This window comes from Eutrema salsugineum, unplaced genomic scaffold, assembly GCF_000478725.1.
Source record: "Eutrema salsugineum unplaced genomic scaffold, Eutsalg1_0 scaffold_2, whole genome shotgun sequence".
Classification (NCBI taxonomy): domain Eukaryota; kingdom Viridiplantae; phylum Streptophyta; class Magnoliopsida; order Brassicales; family Brassicaceae; genus Eutrema; species Eutrema salsugineum.
The window spans coordinates 5,931,850-5,949,765 of record NW_006256829.1 but is presented as its reverse complement, the minus strand read 5'-3'; the positions used below and the strand labels follow the sequence as shown (position 1 = coordinate 5,949,765).

Here is a 17,916-nt window from a genome sequence, read left to right as displayed (position 1 = left end):
TTCTAACATTTGCTTGAAAATTATTCGGACAAATTAAAAAGTCGAATACCACAAACTTAGAACTCATTATTACCCATGTCAACGATAGCAGCAATTAAATCAAAATTTTAATCCAAATTATGGCGACATTATGATTTCATAGAATCAATCAAATGATATAATCAACATATTGATATTTATATACATATATTGTAAGAGTATAAAAGAAAAATAAACTAATTAAAAACCTATCTTACTTGTACTTCATCACAAACACAGAAAGTCAACGAGGTTGCCCTATAAAAATGTACCATGCTTTCACATAATTTACAACAATCTCAATAACAAACTTTGCAAGAGAAATCAAATTAAAAGCATAAACCCCAAAAATGGCAAAGAACCTCATCAACTCCATTTACTTTTCTGCTCTCTTGATGGTCCTCTTGTTGGTTTCAAATGGTATTTCCAATTAACGTTATCTATTTTATTTTTTTCTACACAAACGATCATTTATTTTTGATCTTGGTAAACAATGTAAACGTAATTTGATCTCAAAATTAATTGCAATGTACAACTTCTAACAAACGTTTAACGAATGGTTGAACAGGATTTTCGAAGGCAAATGGTCAGGCCTTATGTTTTGCGGCTGAAGGTGATGAGACTGCATGTACTACTGCTGGGGTGAATCTTCTATGTGATCAAAGTTGCAAGAAACTCAATGCAACCTACACTGGAATATGCGAAGGTTCAACAGAGGTTCACTGTCACTGCTACAAACTTTGTGTTTAAACCATACACCAAATCAAATATATAAATGTGTTTTATTTATCTTTCAGTGTGAAGTGTGTGTGTGAGTGTTTGTTCTATGTTTGTGTGTTTGCAATTCTATCATCAATAAAACTTGGATCAGCATTGTTGTAGCTGATGATCAAACGATTGAAAGATTTTACTGTGAATGTCTAACGATTTTCTTTATTAATTTTGTTTCTTTTTTCCTTGACATTAGTATATCACATTATTAAACGATCCACAACCCTAAACTTCAAAAACACTGAAAAAACAATTCTTTGGAAATCGATGGATCTTTTCTTAACAGTGGATTTTAAAAAGAAAATAACTGATTTTAAGGTGTTCTGATGAAATTTTTTGGTTTAAAATATCTTGCAGTGTATGTGATATTTAAGGTGTTTTGATGATTCTAAAGAACTTTAAGAGCAAATCGCAACAACGTAACTTCTATAAATCACCCAAAATCATTCAAAAACTCATTGAAACTCAAACTTTTCCAAATATTTGATTTAATACACTTTTTCTTCACATGACTCCAGATTTTGAAATCCTAATTTGGGATTTATTTTTTTTGGGTCGTCATAAGATCCTAAATTGGAATGTTGTTATATTTTAAAAGAGTGACAACCAAAATAAAAATGGAAAAAAAAAGTGAAAAGATGTCCGCCGTTGGATTGAACTCTTTCTCATCGAGGTATCTAAATTATCAATATTGAACACCGCCATTCCAAATCTCTTTCTCTGTTCCCCTTTACAATCTGCGTTTCTTCTTCAACAGTTGAGAGAGTGGTTCTAGGAAATGGCCAACGACACTCACACCAATGACTTAGACGAACTTCTCGATAGTATTTGATTTCTTAATTCTACCCTCTCGTGTTGTTCTAAATACCACAATGCATCACATTCTCTGTCACATATTCACATTCATAATTTCATATAAATTCCAGACCGGTATCTTTGTATAAAGAAGGTTACATATACATAAATAACGCATCAGGATAACTGGGACATTATGAAAAGATATATAGTGTATATAAGTAATATTCTTGTGTTAAGCTATTTATCCAAACATAATCATTCAGCATATTGACGTCATTTTCTTAATTCATTTCCTTTCATTTGAGTTCTTACAAAAAGCTTGTTGGCAAGCTAATAAATACTGTATGATTTTTTTAAGCTAATATTATATATCCCGTGCCAACTAGACAACTATATATATCGTTATCGTACCAACTACCAATTCATTTCTTTTATGGATCTAAATTATGGCGACATTGTGCTTTCACTTAGGATTATTCAGCACATTAATTAACATGTAATATAAAGTTATGCCGGACGGTGGCATAAGCAAGACAAACAATGGCTGCAGGATACCCTATATTTTATGGTCCAAACTATATTTTTATTTATTTCTGAGCTTAAAACTATAACCTCATCCTCATGAGCCATGAGTTATGTCTAATAGTTTTTCTATTTACCAGAAAAGGGATGCAAAAAGCATTTTTTGGGGGCACACCTGCCACCTACTGGCCATTTAATGGTAATACAAATTTAAACATTTTAGATACAACACACAGTTATTTTCAGAGACAACTAAACATTTCTATATCTTAATTATAACTGATCTTAGAACTATTCAAATTTAGTTAAGTTAAAATGTTCCCCTTCGTTTTGCATCGAATAGGGTTTTTTCAAGCTTGTGAATTGTTAAATCATAAAATTTAATCCAAATTATGGCGACATTATGGTTTCATAGAATCAATCAAATGATTGAATAAACATACAATATTGATATTTATATACATATACTATAAGAGGATAAAAGAAAAACTAAGAAAACCTATCTTCTTGTGCATCATCACAAGCACAGAGTCAACGAAATTGCCCTATAAAAATGTACCCATGCCTTCACATAATTTACAACAAACTCAATTATAAACAGTGCAAGAGAAAGCAAAATCAAAAGGCATAAAACGCAGAAATGGCAAAGAACCTCAGCAACTCCATCTACTTTTCTACTCTCTTGATGGTCCTCTTGTTGGTTTCAAATGGTACTTTTAATTAACGTTATCTTCTCCATTTTTTTTTTCTATACAAACGATAATGTATTCTCCATATCTTGGTGAACAATATGTAAACGTATGTGATTTGATCTCAAAATCAACTGCAATGTACAAACTTCTAACAAACGTTTAACAAATGGTTGAACAGGGTTATCGAAGGCAAATGGTCAGACGTATTGTTTTGCAGATGAAGGTGATTCGACTAAATGTACAACTGCTGGGGTGAATGGAGCTTGTGATACTTATTGCAAGACAGTCAATGCAATCTGGATTGGAAGATGTGAAGGTTCACCGGTTCACTGTCACTGCTACAAACCTTGTTAAACCATACTCCAATTCAAATACATATAAATGTGTTTCTATTTATCTTTCACGGTGAAGTGTGTGTGTGTGTGTGTTATTTTCTTGATTCCAATAAAACTGTATCGTCAGCATTGTTATAGCTGATGGTCATTCTTGTAAGATTTTAATGTGATCTATGTTTGTTGTTATTGTTCTCGCACGGCTGTCTCATGAATATATCCACAGCAATATATATACAATAATATAATAAAACAATAATTTTCATGTATACTGAAATTAAATATTAATCTTATCCTCAATAAATGTTTTTGAGTAACCAATAACAAAAAAACGCTTACGTAAAACGATTTCAAAGAAACACTTTTAAAAAATGAAGGCCTTTTTAGTAATTTGCCTTTAGAACATCACAAATAAAATAATAAAATGTGTTTTCTTTTTTATTTATCTTTCAGTGTGAAGAGTGTGCATGTGTGTGTGTGTTTGTTCTATATTTTACAAGCTTCTAAAACTTGAATCAGCATTGTTATAGGCTTATAGCTGATGATTAAACGATTGAAAGATGTTACTATGAATGTCTAACGATTTTTTTTTCTTTGGTTTTTCCTTGACATGTATATCACATTATTAAACAATTCACGATCCTAATCAACTTCAAAAACACTGAAAAAAATTCTTTGAAAAATCGATTGTACATATTTTCTTAATAGTGGATTTAAAAAGAAAATTAGTAATTTTAAGGTATTTTGATGTAAGTTTTTAGTTTGATAGATTTTGTAGTGTAGATGATACTCTATTTTTTTTTCAATAACAAATCACAACAACTTCTATAAATCACCCAAAATCATCCAAGAACTCATCGAAACTCAAATTTTTTGCAAATATTTGATTTCATACACTTTTTCTTCACATGACTCTAGATTTCGAAATATTTTTTTGACGTCATAAAATTCTAATTTGGGATTTGTTATATTAAAAAAGAGTGACCAAAAACATGAAAAATAACAAAGAAAATAAAAATAAAAAGATGTCAGCCTTTGGATTGAACTCTTTCTCATCGAGGTATCTAAATTATCAATTGAACACCGCCATTCCAAATTCCCTTTCTCTGTTCCTCTTTACAATCTGCGTTTCTTCTTCAACAATTGAAAGAAATAGAGTGGTTCCAGGAGATGGCCAACAACACTCACACCGATGACGTAGACGAGCTTCTCTAAAGTAATTGATTTCTAAATTTTTACCATCTCGTGTTGTTCTAGATACCTTGATGCATCACATTCTCCGTCACATATTCACATTCATAATTTCATATAAAACTCCAGACCGGTATCTTTGTATAAAGAAGGTTACATATATATAAATAACGCATCAGGATAACTGGAACATTATGAAAAGATATAAATTGTATATAAGTAATATTCTTATGTAAAGCTATTTATACAAACATAATCATTCAGCATATTGACGTCATTTTCTTGTTTCATTTCCTTTCATATTAGTTCTTACAAAAAGCTTGGCAAGCTGTATTGTATTAATTTTTTGAAGCTAATATTATATGAAACAAGTATATTCAGAAATTGTGGCAAAAAAAAAAAACTAGACAGATATATCGTTATCGTACCAACTACCAATTCATTTCTTCTATGGATCTAAATTATGGCGACATTGTGCTTTCACTTAGGGTTATTCAGCATATTAATTAACATGTAATATAAAGTTATGCCGGGCGGTGGCATAAGCAACACAAAAAAATGGCTAAGGACCCTATATTTTATGATTTTTAATTATTTCAGCTTAAAACTATATAAACTCATTAGTTATGTCTAATAATAGTGTTTCCATTTACCAAAAAAAGGATGCACAAATCATTTTTTAGGGGCACACCTGCCAGCTACTGGCCATTTAATGGTAATACAAATGTAAACATTCTAGATAACAACACAGAGTTATTTTCAGAGATAACTAGACATTTCTATATCTTAATTTTAACTGATCTTTGAAATATTTCAAATTTAGTTAAATTAAAAATGTTCCCTTCGTTTTGCATCGAATAGGGTTTTTTCAAGTTTGAATTGTTAAATCATAAAATTTAATCCAAATTATGGCGACATTATGGTTTCATAGAATCAATCAAATGATTGAATCAACATACATTATTGATATTTATATACATATACTATAAGAGGAAAAAAGAAAAACTAATAAAACCTATCTTCTTGTGCATCATCACAAACACAGAAAGTCAACGAAGTTGCCCTATAAAAATGTACCCATGCCTTCACATAATTTACAACGAACTCAATTATAAACAGTGCAAGAGAAAGCAAAATCAAAAGGCATAAAACGAAAAAATGGCAAAGAACCTCAGCAACTCCATCTACTTTTCTACTCTCTTGATGGTCCTCTTGTTGGTTTCAAATGGTACTTTTAATCAACGTTTATCTTCTTCATTTTTTTTCTATACAAACGATAATTTATTCTCCATCTTGGTGAGCAATATATGTAAACGTATGTGATTTGATCTCAAAATCAATTGCAATGTTACAACTTCTAACAAACGTTTATAAACAAATGGTTGAACAGGGTTATCAAAGGCAAATGGTCAGTGTTTTGCAGATGAAGGTGATGCGGGTACATGTACTTCTCCTGAGGTGCATGCAGCTTGTGATGCTTTTTGCAAGTCAATCAATCCAACCTGGATTGGAAAATGTGAAGGTTCACCGGTGGTTCACTGTCACTGCTACAAACCTTGTTAAACCATACACCAAATCAAATACATGTAACTGTGTTTTTATTTATCTTTGAGTGTGAAGTGTGAAGTGTGTTATGTTGTGTGTTTTCTTGATTCCAATAAAACTGTACGTATCATCAACATTGTTATAGCTGATGACCAATATTGTAAGATTTTAATGTGATTTATATGTTTGTTGTTATTGTTCTCGCACGGTTGTCTCATGAATATATATCCACACCAATATAATAAACAATAATTATCATATACTGAAATTAAATATTAATCTTATCCTCAATAGATGTTTTTGAGTAAAAGTAGAAAAAGAAAGCCTACGTACAAGTATAACGAACGATTTCAAAGAACTTTATAAATATGAAGGCCTTTTTAGTAATTTTCGTTTTAAAAAATAACAAATAAAATAATATGGAGAAACAATGTCAGCCGTTGGATCGATCGTTAAACTGCACCGTGGCTCATCAACCGTCGGCGTATCGAAGTTATCAAAATCGAACACCGTCTTTTGGGAATTCCTTTCTCTCGTCGTACGATATTTTCTCTCTTCCTCCTCCACATCTACTTTTTTTTTTTTCTACAGCGAGAGGAAGAGAGCGCTCAAAATGGCCAACGATACTCACACCGATGACTTAGACGAGCTTCTCGATAGTAATTTCCCTTCGATTTTAATTGATTTCCTCGCATGTTCACGAATTCTTTGTGTATATAGTGTTTGGTGAAACGTTCTGTCTTCTGAAATTCATTTGTGGGTTCATTTCTAAAACTTAGAATTCTGGGTTTTCTGTGTGGCTTTCTCAGGCGCTTTGGATGATTTCAAAGATCTCAATCTTACTCAAAGGTTACTCCTTTTCTTACTCTTATCTCTCTAATTGTAACTATGCCATGTGGTTTAGCTCTTAAGTTTGCCAAGAGAATTTGGGCTTAGAGATTCTAGGCTTTTGATTATGTTTTTGTTGGATAATTGGGATGTTGATTAGCTTTGGGGTGTTGTAGGAGTGGAGGTGGGAAAAAAGAAGATGGTGGTAAAAAAGAGACCGAGTCATTGCCGAGTGGGGTTCAAGGTCTTGGAATGGGTTTACCAGATATGAGGAGCAAGAAGAAAGGAAAGCAGAAGGTTGCAAAAGAGGACCATGTTGCAGAGGCTCTTGATAAACTCAGGGAACAAACCAGAGAAACTGTCAAGGGGCTTGAGTCCTTGTCATCGAAGCAGCATCAGCCGCCAGGTTCTGATGATGCTATGGTCGAAGATTGGATCAAGCAATTCGAGGATCTTACTGGATCTCAGGTAAAATATACACTAACTGATTTGTTACTTGTTGTTCTCTCTATCCTGTTATACTTATCTAGTTTTAGTGCTCTGATTAGATTAGATTAGATTTTGGTTGATACCCTCTCTTGGGATAAATATTAGGTTGATCTCTACTAGTTCGTATGTGGTGGATGTGGTTCAGTAAATCCGATTTCTGGTTAGCGTTTTTCTTGTGTACCTTAAGGTTTGTTAGGTTCCTGCTTCTGTTCTTCTATTCTTCATTTCATCTTTAAAATTGGATCCGTTTGCCATTACCCATTGGCAGTTTGATTTGAGATTTATTAGTTATCATCAAGTGGTGATTGTTTGGTATATAATTTGGTTCTCCATTCTATTTCATTTTTGAGACTAATGCATTCTGTGAGCTGAGATATGTTATGATCGTTTGGCATGCTTCTAATTATCATCCCAAATTAATCATTGAGCTGAGAGGAGATGTAAATTTTTATTTTTTAATGCATCTGTTTCATCTAGTTAAGGTTAAGTGTAGAGTAGTACCACATGCTGCAGAGTAGCTTCAAAGGCTGTGCTCATTGGATGGATTGTGATAAAAATATGGGAAAGCCGCATCTGAAGATGAAAATTATTTGCAGAACCACTTAAAAAGATGTCATGGTTAAGAGAAGTTTTTGTTAACGATTTTGAATCTCACATTTTCCATGTTTAGGACTTGGAGTCGATAGTGGACACGATGATGCAACAGCTATTATCAAAGGATATTCTTCACGAACCTATGAAAGAGATCGGCGCAAGATACCCGAAATGGCTAGAAGAGCATGAAAGCAGTCTAAAGAAAGAAGAATACGAACGTTATTCACACCAATATGAACTAATAAAAGAACTCAATTTGGTGTACGAGAACGAACCAAACAATTCGACAAAGATAATGGAAATTATGCAGAAGATGCAAGAGTGTGGTCAGCCACCGAGTGACATAGTGCAAGAGATGGATCCTGGCTTTGATTTCGCAAGTCTAGGACAAATGTAAGTCTTCTTCCTCATTGAAATCTCTATCATCTTTAACGACCAATGGGACTGAGTTTCGTATATATGTATGTTCACAGGTCTCCGGATATGCTTGAGTCTTCACCAAATTGCTGTGTGATGTGAAGGAAGAAACAGAGGGTTTTAGAAGTCTTTGGCCTGGTCCCGCCACTGCAGACCATGTTTTACTTTTACTTTTCCCTTGTGCATTGTACAATGGAAATCTTTTTTTTTTCTTCTTACTTTAATACGAAAGTGTAAGTCTTTATTGGGTTTGGTTTAGGTTCTTTTCGTTAGTTGAGTTTGGGAATAATGTTACTTTATTGAAACCGAAATTAGTTGTCCGTTTGGTTTTAATTCGTTTCGAGAAATCAAACTACTATATGACACAAGTAGTAAATTTGATTTTCTTAGTTACTGCTGGGAAAATGTGTAAAAACTTGAAGTATACATGGATTTGTTATTTCTCCATAATATACGAATTCTGAAAACATCTATGTAATGGTCAATGCGAAGTCGCAATACCTAGATCAAATACAAAAACTCGCTGATATTGAATTATATACGAAATACAGATGATATACGAAATCTAGTTACAAAATTCTTAATAAAATATCTGAACTCTTTCTACTCTTCATCCAGTTCATGTCAAAATTTAAGTGGTTATCATCCGATTCAATTCGTACGTGTGTTCAATAAAAAAAGTGTCCAATGACTATGTGAGGTTTGTAACGTCTAATCATAGATGATAGAAGAAGACATATATATATATATATATAACAAATATATTGTATGGTTCTTTTCTTCTTAGTGGATATAATCATCGTACGACTAGACAATAGGCATTGTGGTCCAAAAAGAATCGGGTGTACCACATTTTACATTTTTGCCTTGGTGGGTTTTAAATATGTGAAAAAAACATGTGATCAGCTATTTTTGTTAAAGAAAGAATAATCAAGAAACACACATGGGATGTTTGTCGTGAAATAGATGTGTCGAAACTGTTTAACTGAACCGAAGCAAATTTATTTCAAAGCTTACATTAATTTGAGCAGTGTTAACAAATTTGAATAAAACTATTTATTGGAAATCTTTCCAACTAAATATAATTATTCTAAGAAGAAGAAAAAAAAAACCTAATATTCCAGAATTGGAGCCATGTGTCCAATATTAACCGAAACAAAGTTAAAATTACTTTCAATTTCCCTATTTCATAAACTGAAGTACTGAATAATTTTGAAAAGCCAAAAACTTGAGGGGGCCAAACACTCCAATAAAAAAATTAAAATTGGATTGGACATGGTTCCTTATCTTGTAAAACGTTTGAAAGGTCACGTTACGATAAAGTTAAATGAGAGGTCAATCGTGATGACAAAGACTACATATGGATATGGTGGTATTAGAATTACGAGGTACGACGTTATCATAATTTACATCAATGAAAATAATTCATCGGTGAGTCTGTACAGTCACGGAACTGTAACGACGTCAGTCAATTTCACAGAATCTGACGACCGCAGAGATCTTTCTTATACGTTTTAGCAGATCAATCTCTGCGTTTTCTCGAAATGTAAAGCGTAGAACCGGAGGATATGCTAATAAATTTGTCGCTCAGTCTTAAAGGTCGTATCAATATAGGATGCAATTTGAAAACTGTTTTTTTTTTTTTCTCCTTCTTTTGAACACTGTTTTTAATCTATATATACATTCATAATACACTTGTATTTCACTCAGAAATTTATCGTTTTCCTCTCTTAAAAGATTGCTAGTTTGGATTAGTGTTGTCATTTGTCAAAGATGATGATGAGCCTATAATTATATTAATACAAATGCGATTGGCTGAGCAAGTTTGCAGCTCTTGAGTGCTTGCAACGTCTTCATTTATAGCCATCTTCAAATTCATGAGTAATGTAAATGAATTTCATATGCCTAACAAGTTTGATTAAATAACAAACAGTGAAATTAACTGTTAATGAAATTCGATCAGAAAAATTCAAAAAAGGTACGCTAAACATTAAATAACTAATGTACATCAATTAATATTCCAACATTAGATAACTAAATGTAGTTGCAACTTCCAACACGTGCTAAAATTCTCCAAAACCTTCCAAGTCTCTCTCCGTCTTTCCCTATAAATAAGAGATGTTCTATCACCAGAAATACTTGAAACATGGAGCTGCAAATTCCTCCACCGGTGACCTCCGACTCACTCATGTTCAAGGTGCACCGACGGGAGCCGGAGTTAGTAACTCCGGCGAAGGCAACACCGAGAGAGCTCAAACTTCTCTCCGACATCGACGACCAGGAAGGACTAAGATTCCACATTCCCTCTATCTTTTTCTACAGAAACAACCCCACCGCTTACTCTGATCCGGTCGCAGTGATCAGGAGAGCCCTCGCCGAGACGCTGGTTTACTACTACCCATTGGCCGGTAGGCTCCGGGAAGGACCAAACCGGAAACTCGCCGTGGACTGTTCCGGCGAAGGCGTGTTGTTCATCGAGGCAGATGCTGACGTTACACTTGTTGAGTTTGAAAAAAAGGATGTTCTTCGGCCTCCTTTCCCTTGTTTTGAAGAGCTTCTCTTCGACATAGAAGGTTCTAGTGAAGTGCTCAACGCACCTATGATTCTCATCCAGGTCAATTTCTTTTTCAATTATACATTCAGAGTATTTTTTTTTTCAAAATATGGCGGTAAAAAAAGGAGTGAATAATTACGGTCATATTAACTCCGTGTAGGTCACGCGACTGAAATGCGGCGGTTTTATCTTCGCCGTCCGTATCAACCACGCAATCTCCGACGCCGCCGGTCTCTCCCTCTTCCTGAAAACGATTGGCGAGTTCGCACGTGGATCTCACGTGCCTACCGTTGCTCCGGTGTGGGAACGTCATCTTCTGAGCGCCAGGGTCCCGGCGAGTGTTACGCACGTGCACCGCGAGTACGACGAACAGGACACAGAATCCGCCACCGTAGACGGAGGCGCTCTGGTCAGCCGGTCCTTCTTCTTCGGCGGCGCTGAGATGTCCGTCATACGGAGGCTCCTCCCGCAGAATCTCGCCAACCGCAGCACCGATTTGGAAACGCTGACCGCATTCTTGTGGCGTTATCGCACCGCCGCTCTAAGAACGGACCCGAACAAGGAGATGCGGGTTATATTCATCGTGAACGCGCGTTCCAAGTTCAGAAACCCACCGCTACCTCCAGGATACTACGGAAACGCGTTTGCGTTTCCAGTCGCAATCGCAACCGTTAGAGAACTGACCGAGAAGCCGTTAGAGTTTGCTCTGAGGCTGGTGAAAGAAGCGAAATGGAGCGTGACGGAGGAATACATGAGATCGCTTGCGGATTTGATGGTGACAAAGGGAAGACCAAGATTCTCGATAGACGGAGCCTACTTGATATCGGATGTGAGAAATTTCGCAGACATCCAATTCGGAGTTTGGGGCAAACCGGTTTATGGAGGAATCGGTACGGCCGGAGTTGTGGATTTTCCGGGGTCTAGCTTCTACGTTTCGTTTGAGAATAGTAAAGGTGAGAGAGGGATCGTTGTACCTGTTTGCTTGCCGGAGAAGGCGATGAAGAGGTTCGTGGAAGAGCTCGACGGCGTTTTTAACGGTCAACTAGAATTAAATGGAAGAAGCAAAATCCCTGATAAATTGATTATGTCTTCTCTGTAAAAAAAAAAAAAGCTAGAATAGAATCTCTGTTTTACAAAGTATCTTGGTGGTCAATGTAAAACTTTGTACTTTGCCCTCCTTATAGTATAAAAATCAGTTTGAAATAGTTGAGCTGATTGTAGTTTCACAAAGAGAGATAGAAAGCAGCACACGAGCACTGGTCTTAAGAGGAGTGAGTGAGTTTGGACAAGGCAGAGGTGTCCAAAGCATTGAACTCCTTCACTGCATTAGCAACCACAAGGCCTAACTTCACAGCATCATCCTCACTCTGCGCCTGCAGCGTCCAATCGGAGAATTCGAGTTAGAGTTTGGTTAAACCAGAACTAAGTTTCAAGCTTTATATACATGTGTATGTATGTTTACCTCGATGTTAAGGGGAAGAACAGGATCGTGGAGAGAAAGCCTGAGAAGAAACCATCCACCAAAGCCCGAAACTCGGATCTACAAAAAGAGATGGAAAGGTTAAACACTATGCAGTGTAGGGAGATTTCAGGGAGAGAGCAATCTAACACTCACTCCTTCATAGTTAACCGGAGCTCTTTTGAGATTTGGGTTTGTTTCTATTGAGTTCGACAAGTGTTGCAGGACCGTCTCTCCATACTCCCGGAAATCTCTACAATTTTCAGTGGTTGGTTAGTGAAATGCAACAAACAAAAGCAACTAGTCAAGAACTGAAGTAAGTCATTGATCGTACTTTCCTTCAAGGTCTGGATGATTCTTGTCGATTTTAAGCCTCAGTTCTAAAGCCACTTTGGGCTCCTCCAGACCTTCAACAAGATCTGTTAAAACTTCGCTGCCACTTCCGCTACCAGCAGCTCGGGCCGACGCTAGTTTATTCAAGATTTTCACCTGCAAATGGCAAACCTCAGTTTCTTTTTTCTCTTTTCTTCAAACCAACGGCAATCATATTTAACTGAGAAATTAAGGCTAACCATGAGATAGGCCCCATCATCGAGCCAATGGTTTTCTTTTAGAGCTCCATGACCACTGGTTTCTATAGCCAGATGTGTTTCTTCTCCACTGGAGTTCTGCCAATCACATCACAACTTGTGTTTCAGATAAGAATATCAAGTGATCCATATGGAGGAGTAAGCTTTTTCTGCCAGAATCTATAGCTCTATCTAACTCTAGTGCAACTTGATTATATACCCTTTTCTATATTCAACACTCTTAGACACTGTATCAAGTCTAGCACCAAAGCATGAGATCTCACAAGATATGATCATTTAGAATTATTACCAAGCGAATAGCTTCATCGATGACATTCTTGTAGCCTCTTTTGAACCTGTGATGCTTTCCCCCTGAAACAAGTTTGGTTCAGTGGAAAACTCACAGAAAAATAAAACAAGATAGTGGTAAACTGTTGGCATACCGAGCTTCTTCTCAATGAACGAGGTCAAACCGTCCGAAGTGACGCTGTCCGTGACAATAGTTGTGCCAGGGTGCTGGATGGACATGGAAAGAACATCAGGACAAAAAAATCCGTTAATATACAATATATGTGATACTTAGTCACGTAAGTGGTGAAATGGTTAAGAGCATGTCTCACTTCCTCGAGAACAATGGCTGAAAGCAAGGCAATAAGACGATTACGGTTGAACTCACGGCCAGTTGAATCCACAGCAGCAGACCTTCATAAAATTGTCTGTGAGAGGCGGTCTAACAATTTCTCCTAGAGTAACAGAGATAGCTGCAGTGACTACCTATCAACATCAGTATCAAAGATGATACCCAAATCGGCCTTATTATCCAGAACAGCCTTGGTTATTGCTTCCATTGCTGTCTTATCTTCCGGATTAGGGATATGATTTGGAAACATACCTGATATCCACAAGGTTTGGTCAACTATTAATCAAAATAGACCAATATATACTCATTGGCACAGATATTACCATCTGGTTCCAAAAATTGACTGCCAGTAGTAATTGCTCCTAAAGGCTCAAGCACCTTGGCCTGTCAGGTTTCAGATGAAGAAAAATCAGCTGCGGACAGGTCTATAACATAGTTGGGACAAAACAACAAACTGCCTGAACGGACAACAACTGAGAGTAAAAAAGCGAGCACTGGACTTACAGCAAAAAATCCTCCAGCTCCATTTCCAGCATCAACGACTATATGGAATCCCACTAGAGGCTTCTCTAAGAGTCAGAAACGCCATAAATTAAGCTTGATATATTAGAAGCAGATAAACGGAAGTTCACAACTTTACTGATTATGCTACAAGAATTCCTGGAAAAAAAAATATTTGAAAGGAGTAATACCTAAGTCTCCTGCTGCTCTCCGAACTGCCTTTACAAGACCAGAGGTATATACCGCCATGTAGTCAACCTTTTTAGTAGAAGAATTTCCTGTTTGTGATTTCCTGAGATTTTCATCAGAAATGTTCTTGTAAATATCTGCAGCTCGCTCCAAAATGTTTTTGATATCAACCTTCCCAAGCCCTCCATCACTGGTAAAGAACTTGAAACCGTTCCTGTTGTAAGGAAGATGGCTTGCTGCTCAAAATAAAAGTATAATACCATATGAAGTACAAAATAGAAGCGTATCACTAAGAGATGACTGCTATTAAGAGAAAAAATACAAAATCGAGTACACTAAAATACCTGTTATCATGATAGCCCCATCAGCTGGGCATAAGAATGATTCATCTTCAGTCAATGTGCTATTAAACATTGCTGGTGTTGACGCTAATCTACAAAACAAACAGGAACCGATATTCGGGAGATGTGCTTCAGTAAGTTATATGGGAAATGTGACTGAAACAACCATATGACACAGAAGCACTACACTCAAGAAAGTTATAAAAATTATTGATTGTCACATTGCTTCCAGTTACAAGTGCCAATATAATTTCATCTACGTCTATTAAGGAATGAGCATAAATTGATTATTTCAGAACAGCAGAGGTTAGTCATCACTCACCCGAACTGAACCACGTCTAATCCAGAAACACCAAGACCTCGAGAAACCGCCTCCTACAAAATAAAAAACGGAATTGCCAGTGGAAAAGTTACTTACCACATTGCATAAAGAGATGGTGTTTCCAGAAGTGAAATAACGTCTTGGGGTAAAATTGAGAGTAGAGAGCTTTGTACAACAATCACTTAGAGGTAAAAAAAAATCAATAAATCAAGGAATTAGATACACACCAGCAAGGTTTGTGCAGATATGCGAGAGTCATGGCCAACAGATACTCTTAACCGCCGGGATTCAGCTTTCTTCTTGTGTAACAGCCATTGCCCAAAAGCAGCAGCTATGGCTTCAGTCACTGGTTCATGAAGGCTTACAGGTTCCCCCTCAACCCCAGGGACCGCTACACCTCGAATATCGCTGGGGAGAGAACAATTAAACGTAACGTGAGTCAACTAAGGTAAAGAAGAAGAATTACATGATTTAATTTTTTGAAAAGACGACATGGAACCGTTCCAAGATGTGAATGCTATAGAACTCTTTCTGAATGTCATTGAACAGTGAATTATTAGAAATGATGATTTAGCTGGAAAATGATGTACAGTCCACCTGCCGTTCTGAAGCTTCAGAAAATCAGTTTTGTCAAGAGATGGCACACTAGCACTTGACAAAGCAGCTGCAAATGGAGATCCAAAGTAAGGCACCCATATTATGTAAGAAACACTACATCTCTTTGCCAAGCAACATGGGGAAAAACAATACACAAATGCAAGGGCCATAAAAATGTCGATGCCGTAAAAAAAAAAAGCAAAGCAAAAGCACGAATCCGTGGCAAAGGTGAAGCCTTGTTCCTTTATCTAAACCTTAATATTAAGAGTCTAGAACGGACCATTGCAGTAAAATGTTGTTTGCTTGGAAATAGCAGTATTCTGGTATTTGAACAAAGTGTGGGCACGCAAGGAAGAGTTGAGGTTCCATGCCAGCTTCCCTCTTGGACAGGGAAGTAGAGCAGACATGTATGGGTTCGGTTCTCTTTGGTATCGTGTCTTAAACTGCTTATTTTGTAGGTAGCAGCATTGTTCTACATTAAACTTTTGGAAAACCTTGCCTGAAAAAAACCGCAGCATAAGAAATTCACACTTCTTATATTAGCCCCTTTTCTTTTTCTTTTTCTGTTTCTGAATTTGAAACATAAAGCTTGCCGGAATTTATCCAAGTCAACAAATGCACAGTTGATGGATAAAAGGTGAAATATTCTGTAAAAAGCAACCAGGTATGATCATCGTTGTGATGCAAAAGGAAAACTAAATTCATCAAATGATTACTGCAGAACAAAGTCAACCTTTTTACAGATAATTTCCCATTACTAGGCCCATTCTAAATTCATTCTGAATTGAGTTTTAATCATTCGAACCGAATCAAACTCTGACAAAAGCAAAAACAGTAGGGAATTTAAAGTATCCAACTTTGGAAGCGCGACTCCAAAACCGGCAAGGGAGAGGGCGACGATATGAGTAGGAGGTAACACAAGTACACAATACACAATATCGACTTACGAAGACTGAAAATTATTAAAGCAAATCACTTTCGAAAATCTACCTTCCATTGGAGACGCTAAAGAGCTCACCAAATCAGGCGACGATATATGAGTCTTTTCTTTGAAGATTGGAAAATGAGCTCAAGGCTGACACTTTAGAGCAAAATGTTTTGTGACAAATACATTGTTTGACAAAATTGGGCTACGTTATGGGCTTTTTTCCGAATTCAAAGTTATCTGTTTTTTCATACTAAAAGAAAAGTTTCAATTTTTAAAGTGGAAATCGAAGCTTGAAGAAAGGAAAATCTAGGATCACTACAAAGTAGCTACAATTTACGATAAAAACCATCCACGTGGCATCTGTTCCTTTTTCCCAAGTACGCTCCATGATTTCACTCGAAGGACCCTTTCTTCGTCGTCTCTGTTCCAAGGCAAGTACAATAATTTTGCTTCTCCCACTCCCATGGAAGCTAAAACCATCGCAATGTCTCTCAGTGGTGACCGCTTATTGATTCTCCCGACTTCTCCTCGCTCTTCCTTCGTTTCTCCGGCCCGGTTCTCCCGCCTGCCGCTGAAGCGTGCGTGCATAGGTGGTGTTGCCTCTGGTTCCGGCGTCGATGGCTACCGTGGCTTGGCTCGCACTCGGTGGAATCCGATTGATTCGACTCGCCACCGACTCGTCCCCGTTCGTGCAATTGACTCGGACCTTCCTCATCCGATTCATCAGGTGAGGTTTGAAATTTGAGCATATGATTGCATTTGCCAAGTGAAGGCTTCTTACTATTTTAGTCCCAAGAAAAATTTGTTATCATTTCTCTTTTATCTTCGTCGAACTGCTCTCACAATTTTTGTTGCTGCGTTGATTTGATTTTGGGGTTTTTCCTCATAGGGATCTTCAGGTTTGGGGAAAATTAAGGAATACGAAGAATGGGATTCGTGGACGGCCAAGTTCTCCGGTGCAGCAAACGTTCCATTTCTGATGCTTCAATTGCCACAAATCATCCTCAATGCCCAGAATCTTTTGGCGGGAAACAACACCGCACTTTCGGCTGTCCCATGGATGGTGATGCCAAAACTCTCACTCTAATCATCTTTTACACATTTTGCATTCTCTAATTTGTGAAATTCCCAGATTTTTCAATGAAGCATATGCTAGAATGCAAAAGATCATTCTCTTTGTTTAGGGGAATCTGAGACTGCTCAATTTGAATACAGGGGATGTTGACTGGTCTATTAGGAAACCTTTCGTTGCTTTCATATTTTGCAAAGAAGAGAGAAAAAGAAGCAGCTGTGGTGCAAACACTGGGAGTGATCTCCACCTACGTCGTGCTTGCGCAGCTCACAATGGCTGAAGCTATGCCTCTGCAGTATTTTGTTGCTACTTCTGTTGTTGTCACGATCGGTCTCATATTGAACTGTTTGTACTATTTCGGTAAGCTTAGCACAACTCTGTGGCGACTGTGGGAAGACTTTATCACTGTTGGTGGACTCTCCGTTCTTCCTCAAGTAATCTCTCTACCATTCACCTCACGTTTTGGCTTTTTTACAATAGTTTCCATTGACATGTAACCCAAAGGAGACCATATATAGTTATTAGTTCGACACTGACATTCTGAATT

The 17,916-nt window shown here is 36.7% G+C and overlaps 4 protein-coding genes across 5 annotated transcripts in view; 3 read left to right on the top strand and 1 right to left on the bottom strand.

Annotated features, from left to right (window-relative positions):
• The first annotated feature begins 6,395 nt into the window (after positions 1-6,395).
• LOC18019673 (peroxisome biogenesis protein 19-2) lies at positions 6,396-8,530 on the top strand. The gene is made up of 5 exons (XM_006400232.2): positions 6,396-6,528; positions 6,679-6,718; positions 6,874-7,165; positions 7,857-8,173; positions 8,254-8,530. The coding sequence occupies exons 1-5, from the start codon at positions 6,483-6,485 to the stop codon at positions 8,297-8,299; spliced, it is 741 nt and encodes a 246-aa protein (XP_006400295.1). The 5' UTR covers positions 6,396-6,482; the 3' UTR covers positions 8,300-8,530.
• Positions 8,531-10,343: 1,813 nt separating this feature from the next.
• LOC18019672 ((Z)-3-hexen-1-ol acetyltransferase) lies at positions 10,344-11,956 on the top strand. The gene is made up of 2 exons (XM_006400231.2): positions 10,344-10,811; positions 10,912-11,956. The coding sequence occupies exons 1-2, from the start codon at positions 10,344-10,346 to the stop codon at positions 11,848-11,850; spliced, it is 1,407 nt and encodes a 468-aa protein (XP_006400294.1). The 3' UTR covers positions 11,851-11,956.
• LOC18019671 (phosphoglucomutase) lies at positions 11,827-16,440 on the bottom strand. 2 transcript variants are annotated; one of them, XM_024155844.1, is made up of 18 exons: positions 16,360-16,437; positions 15,650-15,868; positions 15,370-15,436; positions 15,000-15,180; positions 14,773-14,825; positions 14,454-14,542; positions 14,112-14,345; positions 13,924-13,988; positions 13,743-13,803; positions 13,554-13,671; positions 13,400-13,481; positions 13,223-13,295; positions 13,090-13,151; positions 12,783-12,878; positions 12,545-12,699; positions 12,367-12,463; positions 12,214-12,291; positions 11,827-12,124 (listed from the first exon to the last, which is right to left on the bottom strand). In XM_024155844.1, the coding sequence occupies exons 1-18, from the start codon at positions 16,364-16,366 to the stop codon at positions 12,014-12,016; spliced, it is 1,848 nt and encodes a 615-aa protein (XP_024011612.1). In that variant the 5' UTR covers positions 16,367-16,437; the 3' UTR covers positions 11,827-12,013. The 2 variants fall into 2 exon arrangements, with proteins under 2 accessions (XP_024011612.1, XP_024011613.1); XM_024155845.1 differs by lacking the exon at positions 15,650-15,868 and having other exon boundaries at positions 16,360-16,440.
• A 229-nt stretch (positions 16,441-16,669) lies between these two features.
• Positions 16,670-17,916, top strand: part of LOC18019670 (maltose excess protein 1, chloroplastic) — a 2,905-nt gene continuing 1,658 nt past the window's right edge. The window contains exons 1-3 of the mRNA XM_024156864.1: positions 16,670-17,024; positions 17,187-17,360; positions 17,513-17,848. Of these exons, the coding sequence (XP_024012632.1) occupies positions 16,761-17,024; positions 17,187-17,360; positions 17,513-17,848 (774 nt within the window). The 5' untranslated portion in view covers positions 16,670-16,760. The remainder of the gene's footprint in view (positions 17,025-17,186; positions 17,361-17,512; positions 17,849-17,916) is intronic.

Coding starts and splice junctions, on each gene's coding strand:
- LOC18019672 (XM_006400231.2), top strand. CDS start 10,344: ATGGAGCTGCAAATTCCTCCACCGGTGACCTCCGACTCACTCATGTTC. Junction 10,812..10,911: donor CACCTATGATTCTCATCCAG/GTCAATTTCTTT, acceptor AACTCCGTGTAG/GTCACGCGACTGAAATGCGG.
- LOC18019673 (XM_006400232.2), top strand. CDS start 6,483: ATGGCCAACGATACTCACACCGATGACTTAGACGAGCTTCTCGATA. Junction 6,719..6,873: donor GATCTCAATCTTACTCAAAG/GTTACTCCTTTT, acceptor GGGGTGTTGTAG/GAGTGGAGGTGGGAAAAAAG. Junction 7,166..7,856: donor AGGATCTTACTGGATCTCAG/GTAAAATATACA, acceptor TTCCATGTTTAG/GACTTGGAGTCGATAGTGGA.
- LOC18019671 (XM_024155844.1), bottom strand. Junction 13,672..13,742: donor TCAATTTTTGGAACCAGATG/GTAATATCTGTG, acceptor TGTGGATATCAG/GTATGTTTCCAAATCATATC. Junction 13,152..13,222: donor GTTCATTGAGAAGAAGCTCG/GTATGCCAACAG, acceptor AACTTGTTTCAG/GGGGAAAGCATCACAGGTTC.